The 21,214-nt window shown below is 45.4% G+C and overlaps 1 protein-coding gene across 2 annotated transcripts; it reads left to right on the top strand.

The window, feature by feature from the left end:
• Positions 1-304: 304 nt before the first annotated feature.
• Positions 305-16,887, top strand: ERV3-1 (endogenous retrovirus group 3 member 1, envelope). Of its 2 annotated transcripts, none has more exons than XM_030932629.1 (2): positions 305-468; positions 13,817-16,887. In XM_030932629.1, exon 2 carries the CDS (start codon positions 14,202-14,204, stop codon positions 16,014-16,016), a length of 1,815 nt encoding a protein of 604 aa, XP_030788489.1. In that variant the 5' UTR covers positions 305-468; positions 13,817-14,201; the 3' UTR covers positions 16,017-16,887. The 2 variants fall into 2 exon arrangements, with proteins under 2 accessions (XP_030788489.1, XP_030788490.1); XM_030932630.1 differs by lacking the exon at positions 305-468 and adding an exon at positions 6,879-7,805.
• Positions 16,888-21,214: the final 4,327 nt, after the last annotated feature.

The following is a 21,214-nucleotide window of genomic DNA, read 5'->3' as shown; positions in this document are numbered from 1 at the left end:
AATTTCACCTGTTTCTTCTTTATTCTTAACTAGTAGAAAATTTGGAATTCACATAGGGCTCACATTTTATTTCAGAGAGTTGCCTTACAGGGCAAATGCCGTCTGGGGAGGGCCTGGGTCAGCTTAGGGAGGAAGCTCTGCCTGAAAAGGCTTAGGTTTCACTCTACATTCAGCCCAGCATCTGAGCACATCTTCTGTCAATCAGGGCCTGAGGGGGTGGGGCCCTAGGCATTATCCAATCAGGGACGCTGGGCTGGGACCGGTCCAATCAGGCAGGCAGCAAGAGCAGACAGGACGGCTTCCGGGTTTGGCGGGGCCTTTGTCTCTCGCTGCAGCCGGAGCTTCTATTCTAGTCTTCGCTGCTGTGTGTCTTCTGCTCCCAGAGGCCCAGCCTCTGTGGCCCCGTTACCTGCAGGTATTGGGAGATGCACAGCTAAGACCCCAGGACCCCCTGGAAGCCTAAAAATGGTGAGAGTGCCGGGTCCGACATCCCGAGAGAGGGGGCGGGGCTGGTTGGAACTGGTGGGAAGTGGCTGTGGCGGGACTCTGGCCTCCCCGCATTTGGCTCCAAAATCCGCGGCCCAGAGTTCTTCTTGCCGCAGCTCGGCCGTCAGTCCCCTTCAGCCATAGGATGGCGGCTGGGCTGGCAGCAGGGACCCCGGGCATCCTGTCTCCTCCCTGCGGAGTGACTGTGCCCTGGCCTGGAGTCCTCTCTGGACAGCTCTGCCCTCACTGCCGCATCTCTCCCCGATTATTGTGCAGGGACCACGGGGCGGTCGTCAGGGGAGAATACTGACTCGGGGTACGGAGTTCATGAATGGGAAGAGCTTTGGTCCGCGGGGTTCCCAGTCCCCCTTTTTTTCTGTTAAAATTTGTGGACGTCACCGCAAAAATATTAAAGAATTTAATTAAAGAGTAATTCAAGAATTGGAGAGCACCAAGCTATGTTTTGTAGTTTGTGGTTTATGGAAGGGGCTTGAAGAAAACACTTTTATAAGGTTCATGATAAAGGAAAGCAAATTTAATAATTGGTTAGGTAGAGTTATGTAGTTTCTTAATTTGTACGATCAAGGTGGAAATTTCCTGGTCATGTAATGAGAGGTTAATTGGCAGTTTACAGTTGGTTAAGTCTGAATTTTATTTTCCCCCAATGTAATAATTTAGAAAAAAAGCATTCGAGTTAAATTTTTTTGAAAGTAGCAACCCTAGGACTGGAGCCACCTCAGTCTAATTGCCTGCCATTTAATTATTTTCACACTCCACAGGGGACTGATTTTCCCCTGCATTTTTCACTTCTTTCTCAAGCAGGGTCTCAAGACTCCTCCCCATTTCCCATTCCTCCAACCTAACTCTGGCTTGCAGTAAAATACTAAATTTCTAGTTCCGTCTGACATTCCCAAATGCCAATTTCCCCTCCCTAATTCACATTATCAACTATTTGTCCTTTAATGTACACTTTAGTGTACATTTTAGTACCATATTTTCATCATTTTTTGACAAAGCATTGGATGGCATTTTTAAGAAGATTTGTTTTCTGTTTGTAAATATTTCCCAAGAGAAGAAAACAAAGAATAATCCCCTGACACTGTATTGTAAACACTGTTCTGTGCCTCCTTTCCTTTTATTGCCTCTAGGCACAGAAACCTTATCAGAATATTTTTGGGTCAAGGTTTCCCTTTGGAAACTTTATAAGGTAATGTGTCCTCAGCCACCCTTCAGTTTTTTCCCTGGTTCTGGGTTTCAGTACTGTCTGGGGATAAATCAAGATATCCGCTGTGGCTATGTATGCTAGAATGTCTAGTAAATTTCAGCTCCTGGCCTGAAATGAAACTCCGAGTATCTGGGAATGGGAGACATAGGACAGCCTGAAGTTGGAGTATAGCCTCTCAAGGGATCAGGTGGATGCCCTGAGGCCGAGAGGAGTCTCCTGGGATACTCTTCCTTTGAAAAGGAAACCCTTTGAGAAGTTAAGATTGTCTTCAAACCAACCCGGCTTCCATTTCTCGAGACACATTGCTGGTCAGCCAATCAGATGTTGGTATTGAGGGAAAAACACAAATAATTACTGCCACCTGGATTCTCCAAGAATTCTGAAAGAGAAAATAGTATCCCAAAAGACAAAAACAAAACAAAACAAAACAAAAAACAAAATCAAACCTGGCTCCAGTGAGATGGTGCAACAACTTGCAAAGTGAAATGCACCTTGGGGCACTCACTGGGGCCTAGTGCAGTGCCTCCAGAGAGGGTGGTCACTGAGCACTTAAGTGAGCAGGATGAGGGTGGGAGAATCTCTCAAGTGATTGGGTGGCCTGCCTTGACACATGAGTCAGACACATCTATTTTTTAATGAGCACCACTGCTCCCTGGGTTAACTGTAACTTGCATTTTATTAGTAGGACTTAAAAGATAAGTCCTTACAAAGGGCATAAAAGAGGTGGGGCTCAGAAGAAAATCAGTATCTAATCCTATATTCCATTTCTTAAGAATACTCATTTAAGGAAGACTCTGTCTCAAAAACAAAAACAAAACTCATTTACCTTTTTCTTTCCCACACCGAGTTTAGAAATTTTCTCAGGTGTGTATTTTCGTTTTTGTTTTTGTTTTGTTTTGTTTTGTTTTGAGATGGAGTTTTGCTCTTGTTGCCCAGGCTGGAGTGCAGTGGCTCAATATCAGCTCACTGAAACCTCTGCCTTCCGGGTTCAAGTGATTCTCCTACCTCAGCCTCCTAAGCAGCTGGGATTACAGGCATGCGCCACCATGCACCAACTCATTTTTTGTATGTTTAGTGGAGATAGGGTTTTCCATGTTGGTCAGGCTGGTCTTGAACTCCCAACCTCAGGTGATCTGCCCGATCTCTCCGCCTTGGCCTCCCAAAGTGCTGGGGTTACAGGTGCGAGCTACAGCGCCCAGCCAGGTGTGTTTCTTTAATGACTAGGTGACGTCCAACAGAATTCCAAGGCTTAATTTTTAGAGTGCTATGAAGGAGAAGAATAGGGAAAATCTCTCTTCCGTTTTGGCTATAGAAAATGAATATATTCATGAAAATATCAGTTCCTCTTTTTGCAGGATACATTTGTTACAGTGAATACCTCTGTTCTATACCCTATCATCTTGATATGTGATGTTAATGCTAAATTTTATGAGATGAAACTTGGTATCTCCTAGAAGTGCTCCCATATAACTAATTGTTTACTACATGATTTTTGATGAAATAATAAAATAATATGTTGTCTTAAAGGAAGAAATGCTTTTGTATTTCTTATTGAGGTATGAAATGTAAGTACCTTAAAATTTCCTTCCCTTATATAAACACTGTGTTTGAGTAATTTTTCTGAATTTTTCAGTTTCAAAACCAAGTGAATAATTCTGACATGGAAATTAAAGCTTGTGCCCAGTGACCCCAAGCTAATGCTAATATTGAGCCTGCAAAAAGGGAGGAGGTTCTTTCTTTCTTTCTTTTTCTTTTTCTTTCTTTCTTTTTTTTTTCTTGACAGAGCCTTGTTCTGTTGCCCAGGCTGGAGTGCAGTGGTGAGATCTTGGATCACTGCAGCCTCTACCTCCCGGTTCCAGCAATTCTCTTGCCTCAGCCTCCCAGGTAGCTGGGATTACAGGCAGGTGCCACCACACCCAGCTAATTTTTGTATTTTTAGTAGAGACGAGGGTTCACCATGTTATCCAGGCTGGTCTCGAACTTCTGACCTCAGGTAATCCTTGGTCTCCCAAAATTCTAAGATTACAGGTGTGAGCCCCTGCCCCCAGCTGGGGAGGGAGGTTATTAAAGGCCCAGTTCGTTCTTTCCAGGAAACCTTCCCTACAGATGTCCCAGCCTGCTGACCCCAGTCATGGAAGAAGCCTTTATACTGAGAGAAGCTACAGAGCCCTGGAAAGCTGGGGACCCACAGGCATATGCAGTTAACATTAAGATAGAATGGGATTGGGAGGGTCTTACTGAAGATGAAATTGTTGCTGTTTGGAGGCAGTTTCTACACTTTGTAAAATAGAGCTAAATTAGGTTTATGTAAAAGAAAAAATTGAATTCTAAAAGAATGTTGCAACAGAAGGAAGTACCAACTATAAGAGCTTTAAGGATTGCAAAGTTTAAACAGATAGAGGCTTTCTTTCTTAGAGAGGAGCGAAAAAGATTAGAAGGTCAGAGGGGAATAGCAAATGGAGGATGAAAAAAAATCAGATTTTAGATCAGAAATTGTTTTACCATGAAGTCAGCAAGTTTTTAGGAGGAACATAAAATGGGGTTGTATGTTGGCTCAGACTGAGGGTAGCTCAAAGTTCAGGAGCCTGTGGAAAGGAGATAAACTTAAGTAAAGTTTGATTAAGAAGTATTTTAGGCTGGGTGCGGTGGTTCACACCTGTAATCCCAGCACTTTGGGAGGCCAAGGTGGGTGGATCACTTGAGGTCAGGAGTTTGAGACCAGCCTGGCCACCATGACAAAACCCCGTCTCTACTAAAAAAATATATAAAAATTAGCCAGGCATGGTTACATGTGCCTGTTATCCCACCTACTCTGGAGGTTGAGGCAGGAGAATTGCTTGAATCTTAGAGGCAGAGGTTGCAGTGACCCAAGATCGTGCCACTATGCTCCAGTCTGGGTGACAGAGTGAGACTCCATCTCAAAAAACAAATAAAAAAGCATTTTATTTTGACCATTGAAGACAAATTTTGCTAATTTTTTAATACAACAAAGAAGAAAATGTGCAGAGTCAGTGTCTAGTTATGTGATAGATCGGACAAGAGAGCACCGTCTAAGTGACAGTGAAAGGATGTTTCTTTCCATAAACTGTTCCTGGAGAACACAAAGAATAGAGAATTTTATTAACACTGTTTGCCAGGATTATCTATGTGCTTCATCTTTCCCGTCTTTTCTTTGTCCTATACATTTATTCCACTTGAGTTTTCTGGGTTGTATTTTGTATATAATAAATGGGTAAACATAACTACACTGTTTTGCTGAGTTCTGTGAGTAGCTCTATAAAATTATTGACCTTGAGAGATTTATGGGAGTCCTGAATTTTTAAGCAGTATCTCAAAAGCATAGATAGGCCCATAGGGTTTGTGACTGGCATCTGCAGTGAGGACAGTGTTGTGGGATTGAGCCCTGGATCAGGGTCTGTGCTGACTCTTGAGTGGGGCCAAAATTCCAATTTTAGACAATGTGTTGATTTTGAAGAATTGCTTGGTGTTCAGCAAACGTTACAATTTTGGTGCCAGAAGACATCTCAGAAACCTGGCCTGGAATGGAACTCTGGGTGTCTGGGAATGAGAGACTCTGCTGTCCTGTACAGAGGCTGTCACACTGCCCATTGTCCTGGGATTTGAGGTCTACTGCCACTGTGAGAGAGGACTAAAAACTTAGAGGAAAGGAAAGGAGCTCTTATAACAGACCCCCTTTTCCCACCGCTGCCACCTCAGGATTTCCACCCACTCACAAATACACCCACTAAACATTGATGTGTCCACACTCCTCCCAGTACTAGGCACCACCCTCAGGAATTTTACTACAGCATTTTTCATCCTAGTGTTTCTTGCCAAAACCCCACAAAAGTGTCTACAAGTCTTCTGACATATTCCTATTCCCAGGCACTGAATCTGCCGCAGCAACCTGTTTTCTCTACCAATCTAGGGTTCTGGACCACCTGTTCGTAATCTCATCTGCTTGCATGAACACACAAATAAATCAGAGGACAATCCCATCTGGGCCACTATCTGTAGCACAAACCAGTCCTTACACGTACAGTATGCTATCCCCTACCCATGAATTTTTTATTTTTGGTTCAGGGGTACATATGCAGGTTTGTTATGTAGGTGAAATTGTGTCACAGGGAGTTTGGCATGCAGATTATTTTGTCACTGAGGTACTAAGCATAGCACCAAATGGGTATTCTTTGATCCTTTTTGTCCTTTCACCCTCCACCCTAAACTAGGCTTCAGTGACTGTTTTTCTCTCTTTGTGTCCATGTGTTCTTATTTAGCTCTTACTTAGAAATGAGAATATGCATTTGGTCTTCTGTTTCTGCATTAGTTTTCTAAGGATAATGGTCTCCAACTCTTTCCATGTTTCTGCAAAGGACACAATCCTTTTTTATGCCCACACAGTATTCATTATATTTATGTACTATATTTTGTTTTTATTAAATATTTTATTTTATTCATTTTTGGAGACAGGGTGCTGAAGTGCAGTGATGTGATCTTGGCTCACTGCAGCCTCAATCTCTGTGGCACAAACAGTCCTTCAACCTCAGCCCCCCAAGTTGCTGGGACTGCAGGTACATACCATTATGCCTGGCTAATTTTTGTTTTTGTACTTTTTGTAAAGATGTGGTTTTGCCACATTGCCCAGGCTGGTTTCAAACTTATAACCTTAGGCAATCTACATACCTTGGCCTGTGAAAGTGCTGTGATTGGCCAGGTGCAATGGCTCATGCCTGTAATCCAAGCACTTTGGGAGGCCGAGGCAGGCGGATCATGAGGTCAGGAGATCGAGGACATCCTGGCTAACACAATGAAACCCCATCTCTACTAAAATTACCAAAAAATAGCTGGGTGTGGTGGCTGGCGCCTGTAGTCCCAGCTACTCGGGAGGCTGAGGCAGAAGAATGGCATGAACCCAGGAGGTGGAGCTTGCAGTGAGCAGAGATGGCGCCACTGCACTTCCAGCCTGGGCGACAGAGCAAGACTCCATCTCAAAAAAAAAAAGAAAGTGCTGTGGTTACAGGCATGAGCCACCGTGCCATATCATACTTTCTTTATCCAGTCTACCATTGATAGGTATTCATGCTGATTTCATGTCTTTGCTATTGTGAGTAGTGCTGCAGTGAACATGCTTGTGTTTGTGTCTTTATGATAGAATAATTTATATTTCTTTGGGTATAAACCCAATTATGAGGTGGCTGGGTCAAATGGTAATTCTATTTTTAATTCTGTAATTCCCACAATTCTTTTCACAATGGTTGAATTAAGTTACACTACTACAGGCAGTGTATATAAGGCAGGAAATATAAAAGGAAAAACAAGTAAAGGGAAAATAAGTCCTTCCCTGACCAGTCTGACTCACTCCAAAGTCCTGCTGGAGCTATGATAACATTATCTGCAAGGCCAGACAGGTACCCCAAAAGAATGGGCTCCAGGAGCAGGGATGAGAAAAAGAAGTTCTCCTTATCAGTTTCCCCCTTTGAAATTCTTTCCCCATACCATTATTCTTTGTTCTGCTCTCACAACTATTTTTGTAACTATTTCTGCAAGTTTGAAAATATTTCATAAGTTCCTGTTTTTCTTTCTGTAGCATGGCAAGGTCACAAGACATGTTTAAGTAAGATAGGGTCATGTTGCAAAGCCTGTCACAGTATGATTAACTGCTTTTGCTCTGCTTCTGTAAGACTGCTTTCCTGCCTCAAAGGTTTCACACCAAAAACCTGACCCGCCCCTGTTGGTTGCATGTATAAAAGTCAAGACCTGTCTCTGTTCAGGGCTCAGCCTTTGGATGTTCATCTGCTGGGCCGGTGACCACCTAAATAAAATCCTCCTGTTCCACCCAGTGGTCTCTCCAGCCTCCTGATTCCCGCAACATTTTGGCGAGCCAGCCAGGAGGGGAGACTACAGGTTTACTGTCTCCTTTGCCTGTGGGACTGGAGCCCCGGGCTGGGGGAGACCCATGACCCTAGGCACCATTGGGAGACCTTCAACCCAGAGGGGAGATCAGCTCTCCCACGACCTGGAGCCCCTCCCTGACAGTGCAATGGAACCTAAGGGGCTACAGGACGATTCCAGGACTGCACACTACAGGACTGCGGTAAGGTTTGAGCCCAAGGCAGCACCCATCCCATAAGGACGGAAGAGGAGCCTGATCACCTCCTGGGATGTATCTAGTAATCCGACTCAGGACATGAGAGGGGCTTGCAAAGTTGGAAGAAACCTACACCCCAATTGACCCAGGACGTGAGAGTGGCTCGCTAAGTTGGTTAAGAAAGGAAACTGGAAATGGGGAGGTGTGTGAATGCATGTGAAAGAGACGGTTCCAAAAGGAACCAGTGTGGTGAGTGACGTGTGTGGAGCTGCAGGTCTCTTAGCATAGACTGTACGATCTGAGCGAGGTATGGAACTGACTAGGACTTGTGGCAAACATCCTCCGGGGCTACGGCATATGGCTTAGGGAGGTGCCCCACAATTTATAGATTGTGGTGGTCCGGGTTCAGGACTTATACAAACCCTCCATAAAAGCTAAGTGGTGTCTGAAATACTTCCACGAGGGACACGGTCTAATCAGTCGGAAGCGAAAGGATGGGTGAGTGTGTTATGCCATAACTGGGAGGAAATGGGAGGGAAGTCGTCGAAACCCACCCCATTAGAATGTATGTTAAGGAACTTTAAGAAAGATTATATGGGGGATTATGAGATCAAGTTGACCCCCCAGAGGTTGAGAACTCTCTGTGAAATAGAATAGCCCTCTTTCAATGTTGGATGGCCGGCTGAAGGAACTGTAGATAGGGAAACAATTGGCCGTGTATTTAAGGTGGTGTCTGGGGTCGGAGGACAACCAAGGCATCCATACCAATTTCCTTATATTGACTCATGGCTAAATATAGTTCAAACTCGACCTGCATGGCTGCAGCCCTGCCTGGCATCTTATTGGAAAATGCTTATAGCTCGAGCCGAGCCTAAAGTGAAAGAAAAATCAGCTTCACCGTCAGCTGCAGAGACAAAAGGAAAGCCACAAGAAAAACCAGTTTTGCAGGAACCACTAGAGGAGATAGAAACCACTCCTCCCTATGTGCCAATCTATTCCCCTTTACCAAGGGCAGCCCCTGAGCAGCCAGACTCAGATAGTGACACACCCCAGGCTACACCTCAAAGGGAGAAATCTGAGTCCCCGCCCAGGAGGTCAAGAAGGAAAGTCAGGATGATCAAGCAGGCCACCTTTGATCTGGCCACGCCAGAGTGTTGCAGATGCTCCTCCGTGAAACACGGGGACTTATCTATTATGATGAACAGGGGCAGGTCCAAGGGGGGCAACTGACTTATTTACCAGCCTTTTTCAACCACTGATCTCCTAAACTGGAAACACCATACTCCCTCCTACATGGAGAAGCCCCAAGCCCTCACAGATCTGATGCAGTTCATTTTTCAGACACAAAATCCAACTTGGCCAGATTGCAAACAGCTCCTCCTGATGCTCTTTAACACCGAGGAACGCCAAAGGGTGAGCCAGGCAGCCCTCCGCTGGCTGGAACACAGTGCACCAGAAGGCACACTTAATGTCCAGGCATATGCTCAGGGCCAATTCCCAGAGGCCAACCCACACTGGGACCCAAATGATGCAGCCCAATTATAGTACCTACAGAGGTACTAGGAGGCTCTCCTGCAAGGGCTAAAGGAAGGTGGGAAAAAGGCAGTCAACATGGGGAAAATCTTGGAAGTGCTGCAGGAGACTAATTAAAGTCCTAGTCAGTTTTATGAGAGACTCTGTAAAGCATTCCAGCTTTACACCCCTTTTGACCCTGAGGCTACTGAGAACCAGCACATGGTGAACACAGCGTTTGTAGGGTAGGCCCAGAGAGACATCAGGGGAAAGCTGCAAAAGCTAGAGAGTTGTCACGGGCATCAATGCCGCTCAGCTTTTAGAAGTGGCCATCAAGATGTACGTTAACCGTAACCAGGAGACAAAGAGAGGCTGATCTGAGACTTAAGAAAAAGGCCAATCTGCTAGTGGCAACCCTCACAGAAAGGGAAAATAGTATCGTGAGAGGGTGCAGACATGGCCGCAGATATGGAAGGGTTCAGGTCAGGCAGAGACCTGAAAGTCAGCCAAGAGTATGTAGGGATCAGTGTGCACAGTGCAAAAAGAGGGGACACTGGAAAGGTCAATGTCCAGAGGGCAATGAAGAAAATGACAGAGAGTATAAAACTGGAAAACTGCCAGCCAAGGGCTATCGTGTCCCAAGGGAGTCAGATACCGACTTGACCAGGCTGGCAAGAACTGGAGAATATGAAGACTAGGCCAGACTGGGCTCCTTCTCTTTAGGCCCCCAGGAACCCATGGTCACATTAGAAGTAGGGGGCCAGCTAATGAACTTTATGTAGACACCGGGGCTGAACACTCGGTAGTGACCCAGCCCATAGGGCCATTATCTAAAGATCATACAACTATTGTTGGGGTTACAGGGGTCCCACAGAAGAGGCTGTTTTGTCAGCCAAGGAGGTGTGTCATCGGAGGATGAGAGGTCCTAAATTCCTATATTTCCCCAATTATCCAGTGCCCCTACTAGGAAGAGACCTACTCCAAAAGTTGCACACACAGATTACCTTTGGGTCACAAGGAGATATTACTTTAAGCCTAACTCAAGCAAAGGGCATGGTGTTAACCCTCACCATCCCGCAGGCTGAGGAGTGGAGACTGTACACAAAGGAAGTACAGGCACCAATGCAGCCTTATACGCAGGAGGAAGAGAAATTATTATTTAGGCTAATTGATCAAATTCCTGGAGTATGGGCTGAAGACAACTCACCTGGGCTGGCTGTAGATCAGGCACTGGTAGTGGTAGAATTGAAACCGGGAGCAACTCCAGTTCGGGTTTGTCAGTACCCACTTTCCCAAGAGGCTATTTGGGGTGTTTATAAGCATTTAAAGTGGCTCTATGACCATGGGACCATAATCCAATTCCAGTCACCCTGGAACGCTCCACTTTTGCTGATATGAAAACGGTTGCCAGGATCAGGGTCTGATGAGTATAGACTGGTGCAGGACTTGCATGCTGTAAACCAAGCCACGGTGACCATACACCCAGTAATACCAAACCTGTATACTTTAATGGGACTTATTCCAGCAACTGCCACCTGGTTTACAGTCCTGGACTTAAAGGATGCTTCTTCTGTCTCTGCCTGGCACCAGTTAGCCCATCTATGCATTTTAATGGGACGATTCAGTCATGGGCATGGGGGGACAGCTCACCTGGACTAGATTCCCACAGGGGTTCAAGAATTCTCCCACAATCTTTGGGGAAGCACTGGCCTCAGACCTCAAGGCATACATCCCACCAAATGACAACTGCGCCTTGTTGCAGTACATTGACGACCTTCTTTTGGCAGCCCCAAGCCAAGAGGACTGTTATCTGGGAATCCAGGACCTCCTCCATCTCTTATGGAAAGCAGGTATAGAGTATCCAAAAAGAAGGCCCAAATTTGCCATGAAAAGGTCAAATATTTAGGCTTCATAGTAAGCCAAGGGGAATGCCGGCTTGGCCATGAATGAAAGCAAGCTGTTTGTGCACTGCCAGCTCCAACCACCTGGCACCAAATAGGGGAATTCTTAGGGGCAGCAGGGTTCTGCCATATCTGGATCCCAAATTTCTCACTTATGGCTAGGCCCTTATATGAAGCCACAAAGGAGGGTGAAAATGAACCCCTCCTCTGAAAGACTGACCAGGAGAAGGTGTTCAAACAAATCAAAGAAGCTCTAACTCAGGCTCCAGCCTTACGACTGCCAGATACAACTAAGCCTTTCTGTATGTCCATGAATTAAAGGGAATGGCTATAGGGGTCCTGACTCAAGTCAGAATCATGGCATCACCCAGTGGCATACTTATCTAAACACTTGGACTCTGTGGCACTAGGGTGGCCTCCTTGCTGTAAAGCACTAGCTGCTACCTCCCTATTGACACAAGAAGCTGACAAACTGACCCTGGGGCAACAACTGACCATCCGGGTACTACACTCGTTTATAACTTTAATGGATCAGACAGGGCAGCATTGGTTATCAAACCCAAGGATGACTCAATACCAAGGGCTCCTATGCGAAAATTCCCGCATAACTTTAGAAAACAGTGAACACCCTTAAACCAGCTACTCTGCTCCCAGTTGAACCGGAAATCATCTTCCATGACTGTGTGGCAACAGTGGACGAGGTGTTCTCCAGTTGAGGAGACCTTACAGACCAGCACCTTAAGGACCCAGATATAGAATACTTCACAGATGGAAGCAGTTTTAAGCTGGAAGGGGTCTGCTGGACTGGGTATGCAGTGGTGACCTTAGACTCAGTGGTGGAGGCTTAGCCTCTGCCTGCTGGAACATCAGCCCAGAAGGCAGAGCTAGTAGCCCTAACAAGGGCTCTCCAGCTGGCAGAAGACAAAAAGGTCAATGTTTACATGGATTCCAAATATGCTTTTGCCCCACTGCATGTTCATGGAGCTATATATAAAGAAAGAGGACTCTTAACTGCCAGGGGCAAAAAAAATAAAATACAAAGAATGAATTCTACAGCTCTTAGATGCTGTATGGGTCCCAGAGAAAGTAGCAGCTATGCGCTGCAGGGGACACTAGGGGGCAGGCACGTCAGAGGCAAAAGGAAACAAAGGGAAACGAGACAAAATGGGCAGCAGTGGTTACACCTCATTTTAAAAAAGAAGCCTTAGCTATGCCCCTCCTCCCAGAGCCGCCCCTCCTCCCAGAGCCTCCCCTCCAGGAGGTCCCAAGTTACTCTCCAAATGAGAAGGCCGGTTTTGTCCAATAAACTGGAAAATATACTGAAGGAGAATGGTAGAAATTCTCCAATGGGAGATTGGCCATTCCCAAAATGGTGGCCCCCAAATTGGTAAAGCAATTCCATCAAGGAACTCATATGGGAAAAACGGCACTAGAAATGCTACTAGGATGCCATTTCTATGTGCCGCGACTCACTGCCATCACCCAAGCTGTTTGTCAACAATATTTAACCTGTGCCCAGAACAACCCAAGACAAGGGGCCACTCGGCCCCCAGGAATTCAGGAAATAGGAACCATGCCCTGTGAAAACCTGCTCAAGGACTTTACCGAGTTGTCCCAGGCAGGAGGCTATCGGTACATGTTAGTACTTGTCTATACCTTTTCAGGATGGGCCGAGGCTTTCCCCACCAGAAGCAAGAACTCATGAGAAGTGACTAAAATACTATTAAGAAACATCCCCAGATTTGGACTGTCCCTGACTCTAGGGTCAGACAACAGACTGGCATTTCTAGCTGAAATAATTCAGGAACTAACATGGCTGTTAAAAATAAAATGGACGCCGGGCTCAGTGGCTCAAGCCTGTAATCCCAGCACTTTGGGAGGCGGAGACGGGCAGATCACGAGGTCAGGAGGTCGAGACCATCCTGGCTAACACGGTGAAACCCCGTCTCTACTAAAAAATACAAAAAACTAGCCGGGCGAGGTGGAGGGCGCCTGTAGTCCCAGCTACTCCAGAGGCTGAGGCAGGAGAATGGCGTAAACCCGGGAGGCGGAGCTTGCAGTGAGCTGATATCCAGCCACTACACTCCAGCCCAGGCCACAGAGCAAGACTCTGTCTCAATAAATAAATAAATAAATAAATAAAATGGAAATTACACACAACCTACTGGCCTCAGAGCTCAAGAAAAGTAGAGTGCATGACCACTCAAACAGCTTCTGAAGAAATATTGCCAAGAAACCCCTCTGAGATGGGATCAAGTCCTGCCCATGGTCTTCCTTTGAGTCAGGTGCACCACCACCAAACAAGCTGGGTATTTGCCCTTTGAAATACTGTTTGGCCAGCCACCCCCAATCATAAGTCAAATTAAGGGTAATCTCCGTGAACTAGGGGAATTAACTTTAAGGAGGCAAATGCAGGCTTTGGGGATACCCATGCAAAGTGTCCATAGCTGGGTCCAGGAAAGAATGCCCATAGCCTGATAGATCCAGTATACCCCTTTAAACCCGGGGACTCTCTTTGGGTCAAAAAATAAAACCCAACCACTCTGGGACCCATATGGGATGGTCTCCATACTGTAATCTTGTCTATTGCCACTGTTGTTAAAGTTGCAGGAATTGTGCCTTGGATCCATCCATCCAGTCAGCTGAAACTAGCAGCCCAAGACAAGTGGACCAGCCGACAGGACCTAGACCATACAACCCAGCTGATTCTACGACAGGACCAAGGCGCCAGTGAGACAACAGCAGCCCTGCTCTGGTCACTCCGGAAGCTGACCAGTCCACGCACGGCTGAAGCTTGAGGAGACAACAGCCCTGCTCTAGTCACCCCGGAAGCTGACTAGTCTACGCACGGCCGAAGCTTGAGTCATCATCAGGGAAGTAAACGTGGTTAGAAATCTGAAGTCCACTAATTTTCCTTGAAATACTAATTATTTTGCTATTAAGCTGTCACTGCTCAGCCTTCTCCCCTGGGAAAAAGCCCTTTCTGTCCATGCTGGGTGTGAACATGCTACTCATCACTTTGTTCTTGCTACTCCCCTTATCCATGTTAAAAGGAGAACCCTGGGAGGGATGCCTCCACTGCACCCACACTACGTGGTCGGGGAGCATCATGACTAAAACCCTGTTGTATCACACTTATTATGAGTGTGCTGGGACCTGCCTAGGAACTTGTACTCACAACCAGACAACCTACTCAGTCTGTGACCCAGGAAAGGGCCAGCCTTATGTGTGTTATGACCCTAAGTCTTCACCTGGGACCTGGTTTGAAATTCATGTCGGGTCAAAGGAAGGGGATCTTCTAAACCAAACCAAGGTCTTTCCCTCCAGCAAAAGTGTTGTATCCTTATACTTTGATGTTTGCCGGATAGCATCCATGGGCTCACTCTTTCCCGTAATCTTCAGTTCCATGGAGTACTATAGTAGCTGCCATAAAAATAGGTGTGCACCCCCTGCTTGTTCCACCGATTCCCCAGTAACAACTTGCTGGGACTGCACAACGTGGTCCAGTAGCCAACAATCACTGGGGCCAATTATGCTTACCAAAATATCATTGGAACCAGATTGTAAAACAAGCACTTGCAATTCAGTAAATCTTACCATCTTAGAGCCAGATCAGCCCATATGGACAACAGGTTTAAAAGCACCACTAGGGGCACGAGTCAGTGGTAAAGAAATTGACCCAGGAGCCTATGTCTATCTATATATAGTAAAGAAAACTCGGACCCGCTCAACCCAACAGTTCCGAGTTTTCGAGTCATTCTATGAGCATGTTAACCAGAAATTGCCTGAGGCCCCTCCCTTGGCCAGAAATTTATTCGCCCAACTGGCTGAAAACATAGCCAGCAGCCTGCATGTCGCTTCATGTTATGTCTGTGGGGGAACAAACATGGGAGACCAATGGCCATGGGAAGCAAGGGAGCTAATGCCCCAAGATAATTTAACTCTAACTGCCTCTTCCCTTGAACCTGCACTGTCAAGTCAGAGCATCTGGTTCTTAAAAACCTCCATTATTGGAAAATTCTGTATTGCTCGCTGGGGAAAGGCCTTTACAGACCCAGTAGGAGAGTTAACTTGCCTAGGACAACAATATTACAATGAGACACTAGGAAAGACTTTATGGAGGGGCAAAAGCAATAATTCTGAATCACCGCACCCAAGCCCATTCTCTCGTTTCCCATCTTTAAACCATTCTTGGTACCAACTTGAAGCTCCAAATACCTGGCAGGCACCCTCTGGCCTCTACTGGATCTGTGGGCCACGGGCATATCGACAACTGCCAGCTAAATGGTCAGGGGCCTGTGTACTGGGGACAATTAGGCCGTCCTTCTTCCTAATCCCTCTAAAACAGGGAGAAGTCTTAGGATACCCCATCTATGATGAAACTAAAAGGAAAAGCAAAAGAGGCATAACTCTGGGAGATTGGAAGGAAAATGAATGGCCTCCTGAAAGAATAATTCAATATTATGGCCCAGCCACCTGGGCAGAAGATGGAATGTGGGGATACCGCACCCCAATTTACATGCTCAACCGTATTATAAGATTGCAGGCAGTACTAGAAATCATTACCAATGAAACTGCAGGGGCCTTGAATCTGCTTGCCCAGCAAGCCACAAAAATGAGAAATGCTGTTTATCAAAATAGACTGGCCTTAGACTACCTCCTAGCCCAGGAAGAGGGAGTATGCGGAAAGTTCAACCTAACTAACTGCTGCCTGGAAATTGATGACAATGGAAAGGTCATCGAAGAAATAACTGCAAAAATCCAAAAGTTAGCCCACATCCCAGTTCAGTCTTGGAAAGGATAGTCTCCAGATTCCCTCTTCAGAGGTTGGTTCTCATCCGTTGGAGGATTTAAAACCTTAGTATGAGTAGTTCTAGCCATATTGGGAGTCTGCCTTGTACTCCCTTGTCTCTTACCCCTCGTTGTCAAAAATATTCAAACAGCCATCGAGGCTCTTGTGGACAGACAGACTACCACATGACTAATGGCCCTAAGTATCAACCCCTGCCAAGAAAAGAGGTACTTCCTCTTGAAGAACTAAATGAAGATAGTGATGCTTTCTATTAAACCTTACTTATAAAAAGTATCAAAGGGGGGAATGAAGCAGGAAATATAAAAGGAAAAACAAGTAAAGGGAAAACAAGTCCTTCCCTGACCAGTCTGACTCACTCCAAAGTCCTGCTGGAGCTATGATAACATTATCTGCAAGGCCAGACAGGGGCCCCGAAAGAATGGGCTCCAGGAGCAGTGATGAGAAAAAGAAGTTCTCCTTATCAGTTTCCCCCTTTGAAATTCTTTCCCCATACCCTATTCTTTGTTCTGCTCTCACAACTATTTTTGTAACTATTTCTGCAATTCTAAAGATTTTGTAAGTTCCTGTTTTTCTTTCTGTAGCATGGCAAGGTCACAAGACATGTTTAAGTAAGGTACGCTCATGTTGCAAAGCCTGTTGTAAAACCTGTCACAGTATGATTAACTGCCTTTGTTCTGCTTCTGTAAGACTGCTTTCCCGCCTACAGGTTTTGCGCCAAAAACCTGACTCACCCCTGCCGGATGCATGTATAAAAGTCAAGCCCTGTCTTTGTTCAGGGCTCAGCCTTTGGATGTTTATCTGCTGGGCTGGTGGCCACCTAAATAAAATCTTCCTGTTCCACCCAGTGGTCTCCCTGACCTCCTGATTCCCACAACTTATAAGCATTCCTTTTTCTCTGCAACCTAGCCAACATCTCTTACTGACTTTTTAACAATAGGCATTCTGACTGGATGAGATGGTATCTCTGCATTTTTCTAATAATTAACAATGTGAATTTTGTTTTCATATGCTTGTTAGCCACATATATGTCTTCTTTTGAAAGTATCTGTTCGGGGGGCGGAGCAAGATGGCCGAATAGGAACAGCTCCAGTCTCCAACTCCCAGCGCGAGCGACACAGAAGACCAGTGATTTCTGCATTTTCAACTGAGGTACTGGGGTCATCTCACTAGGGAGTGCCGGACAATCGGTGCTGGTCAGCTGCTGCAGCCTGACCAGCGAGAGCTGAAGCAGGGCGAGGCATCGCCTCACCTGGAAGCGCAAGGGGGAAGGGAATCAGTTTTCCTAGCCAGGGGAACTGAGACACACAACACCTGGAAAATCGGGTAACTCCCACCCCAATACGGCGCTTTAAGCAAACAGGCACACCAGGAGAATATATCCCACACCTGGCCGGGAGGGTCCCACGCCCACGGAGCCTCCCTCACTGCTAACACAGCAGTCTGCGGCGATCTATCCCCAAGACAGCAGCGAGGCTGGGGGAGGGGCGCCTGCCATTGCTGAGGCTTAAGTAGGTAAACAAAGCCGCTGGGAAGCTCGAACTGGGTGGAGCTCACAGCAGCTCAAGGAAGCCTGCCTGTCTCTGTAGACTCCACCTCTGGGGACAGCGCACAGCTGAAGACCAACAGGGGAAGCAGCGGGGGCCGGTGCAGACGCGAACGACTCTGTCTGACAGCTTTGGGGAGAGCCGTGGATCTCCCAATGCGGAGGTTGAGATCTGAGAACGGACAGACTGCCTGCTCAGGTGGGTCCCTGACCCCTGAGTAGCCTAGCTGGGAGACATCCCCCACTAGGGGCAGTCTGACACCCCACACCTCACAGGGTGGAGTACACCCCTGAGAGGAAACTTCCAAAGGAAGAATCAGACAGGTACACTCGCTGTTCAGCAGTATTCTATCTTCGGCAACCTCTGCTGCTGATACCCAGGCAAACAGGGTCTGGAGTGGACCTCAAGCAATCTCCAACAGACCAACAGACAGTCCTTCTGACTGTCAGAAGGAAAACTATCAAACAGGAAGGACACCTATACCAAAACCACATCAGTACGTCACCATCATCAAAGACCAGAGACAGATAAAACCACAAAGATGGGGAAGAAGCAGGGCAGAAAAGCTGGAAATTCAAAAAATAAGAGCGCATCTCCCCCTGCGAAGGAGCGTAGCCCATCGCCAGCAATGGATCAAAGCTGGTCAGAGAATGACTTTGACGAGATGAGAGAAGAAGGCTTCAGTCCATCAAAATTCTCAGAGCTAAAGGAGGAATTACGTACCCAGTGCAAAGAAACTAAAAATCTTTAAAAAAGAGTGGAAGAATTGACAGCTAGACTAATTAATGCAGAGAAGATCATAAACGAAATGACAGAGATGAAAACCATGACACGAGAAATACGTGACAAATCCACAAGCTTCAGTAACCGACTCGATCAACTGGAAGAAAGAGTATCAGCGATTGAAGATCAAATGAATGAAATGAAGCGAGAAGAGAAACCAAAAGAAAAAGAAGAAAAAGAAATGAACAAAGCCTGCAAGAAGTATGGGATTATGTAAAAAGACCAAATCTACGTCTGATTGGGGTGCCTGAAAGTGAGGGGGAAAATGGAACCAAGTTGGAAAACACTCTTCAGGATATCATCCAGGAGAACTTCCCCAACCTAGTAGGGCAGGCCAACATTCAAATTCAGGAAATACAGAGAACGCCACAAAGATACTCCTCCAGAAGAGCAACTCCAAGACACATAATTGCCAGATTCACCAAAGTTGAAATGAAGGAAAAAATCTTAAGGGCAGCCAGTGAGAAAGGTCGGGTTACCCACAAAGGGAAGCCCACCAGACTAACAGCAGATCTCTCAGCAGAAACTCTACAAGCCAGAAGAGAGTGGGGACCAATATTCAACGTTCTGAAAGAAAAGAATTTTCAACCCAGAATTTCATATCCAGCCAAACTAAGTTTCATAAGTGAAGGAGAAATAAAATCCTTTACAGATAAGCAAATGCTTAGAGATTTTGTCACCACCAGACCTGCCTTACAAGAGACCCTGAAGGAAGCCCTAAACATGGAAAGAAACAACCGGTACCAGCCATTGCAAAAACATCCCAAAATGTAAAGACCATGGAGGCTAGGAAGAAACTGCATCAACTAACGAGCAAAATAACCAGTTAATATCATAATGGCAGGATCAAGTTCACACATAACAATATTAACCTTAAATGTAAATGGACTAAATGCTCCAATTAAAAGACACAGACTGGCAAACTGGATAAAGAGTCAAGACCCATCAGTCTGCTGTATTCAGGAGACCCATCTCACATGCAGAGACATACATAGGCTCAAAATAAAGGGATGGAGGAAGATCTACCAAGCAAATGGAGAACAAAAAAAAGCAGGGGTTGCAATCCTAGTCTCTGATAAAACAGATTTTAAACCATCAAAGATCAAAAGAGACAAAGAAGGCCATTACATAATGGTGAAGGGATCAATTCAACAGGAAGAGCTAACTATCCTAAATATATATGCACCCAATACAGGAGCACCCAGATTCATAAAGCAAGTCCTTAGAGACTTACAAAGAGACTTAGACTCCCATACAATATTCATGGGAGACTTCAACACTCCACTGTCAACATTAGACAGATCAACGAGGCAGAAAGTTAACAAGGATATCCAGGAATTGAACTCATCTCTGCACCAAGCAGACCTAATAGACATCTATAGAACTCTCCACCACAAATCAACAGAATATACATTCTTCTCAGCACCACATCGCACTTATTCCAAAATTGACCACATAATTGGAAGTAAAGCACTCCTCAGCAAATGTACAAGAACAGAAATTATAACAAACTGTCTCTCAGACCACAGTGCAATCAAACTAGAACTCAGGACTAAGAAACTCAATCAAAACCGCTCAACTACATGGAAACTGAACAACCTGCTCCTGAATGACTACTGGGTACATAACGAAATGAAAGCGGAAATAAAGATGTTCTTTGAAACCAATGAGAACAAAGATACAACATACCAGAATCTCTGGGACACATTTAAAGCAGTGTGTAGAGGGAAATTTATAGCACCAAATGCCCACAAGAGAAAGCAGGAAAGATCTAAAATTGACACTCTAACATCACAATTAAAAGAACTAGAGAGGCAAGAGCAAACACATTCAAAAGCTAGCAGAAGGCAAGAAATAACTAAGATCAGAGCAGAACTGAAGGAGATAGAGACACAAAAAACCCTCCAAAAAATCAATGAATCCAGGAGTTGGTTTTTTGAAAAGATCAACAAAATTGACAGACTGCTAGCAAGACTAATAAAGAAGAAAAGAGAGAGGAATCAATTAGACGCAATAAAAAATGATAAAGGGGATATCACCACTGACCCCGCAGAAATACAAACAACCATCAGAGAATACTATAAACGCCTCTACGCAAATCAACTAGAAAATCTAGAAGAAATGGATAATTTCCTGGACACTTACACTCTCCCAAGGCTAAACCAGGAAGAAGTTGAATCCCTGAATAGACCAATAGCAGGCTCTGAAATTGAGGCAACAATTAATAGCCTACCCACCAAAAAAAGTCCAGGACCAGATGGATTCATAGCTGAATTCTACCAGAGGTACAAGGAGGAGCTGGTACCATTCCTCCTGAAACTATTCCAATCAATAGAAAAAGAGGGAATCCTCCCTAACTCATTTTATGAGGCCAACATCATCCTGATACCAAAGCCTGGCAGAGACACAACAAAAAAAGAGAATTTTAGACCAATATCCCTGATGAACATCAATGCAAAAATCCTCAATAAAATACTGGCAAACTGGATTCAGCAGCACATCCAAAAGCTTATCCACCATGATCAAGTGGGCTTCATCCCTGGGATGCAAGGCTGGTTCAACATTCGCAAATCAATAAACGTAATCCAGCATATAAACAGAACCAAAGACAAGAACCACATGATTATCTCAATAGATGCAGAAAAGGCTTTTGACAAAATTCAACAGCCCTTCATGCTAAAAACGCTCAATAAATTCGGTATTGATGGAACGTACCTCAAAATAATAAGAGCTATTTATGACAAACCCACAGCTAATATCATTCTGAATGGGCAAAAACTGGAAAAATTCCCTTTGAAAACTGGCACAAGACAGGGATGCCCTCTCTCACCACTCCTATTCAACATAGTGTTGGAAGTTCTG

Source organism: Rhinopithecus roxellana, chromosome 6 (assembly GCF_007565055.1).
Source record: "Rhinopithecus roxellana isolate Shanxi Qingling chromosome 6, ASM756505v1, whole genome shotgun sequence".
Classification (NCBI taxonomy): Eukaryota; Metazoa; Chordata; class Mammalia; order Primates; family Cercopithecidae; genus Rhinopithecus; species Rhinopithecus roxellana.
Note: the sequence above shows the minus strand (reverse complement) of the source record. Positions and strands in the feature narration are given on the sequence as shown.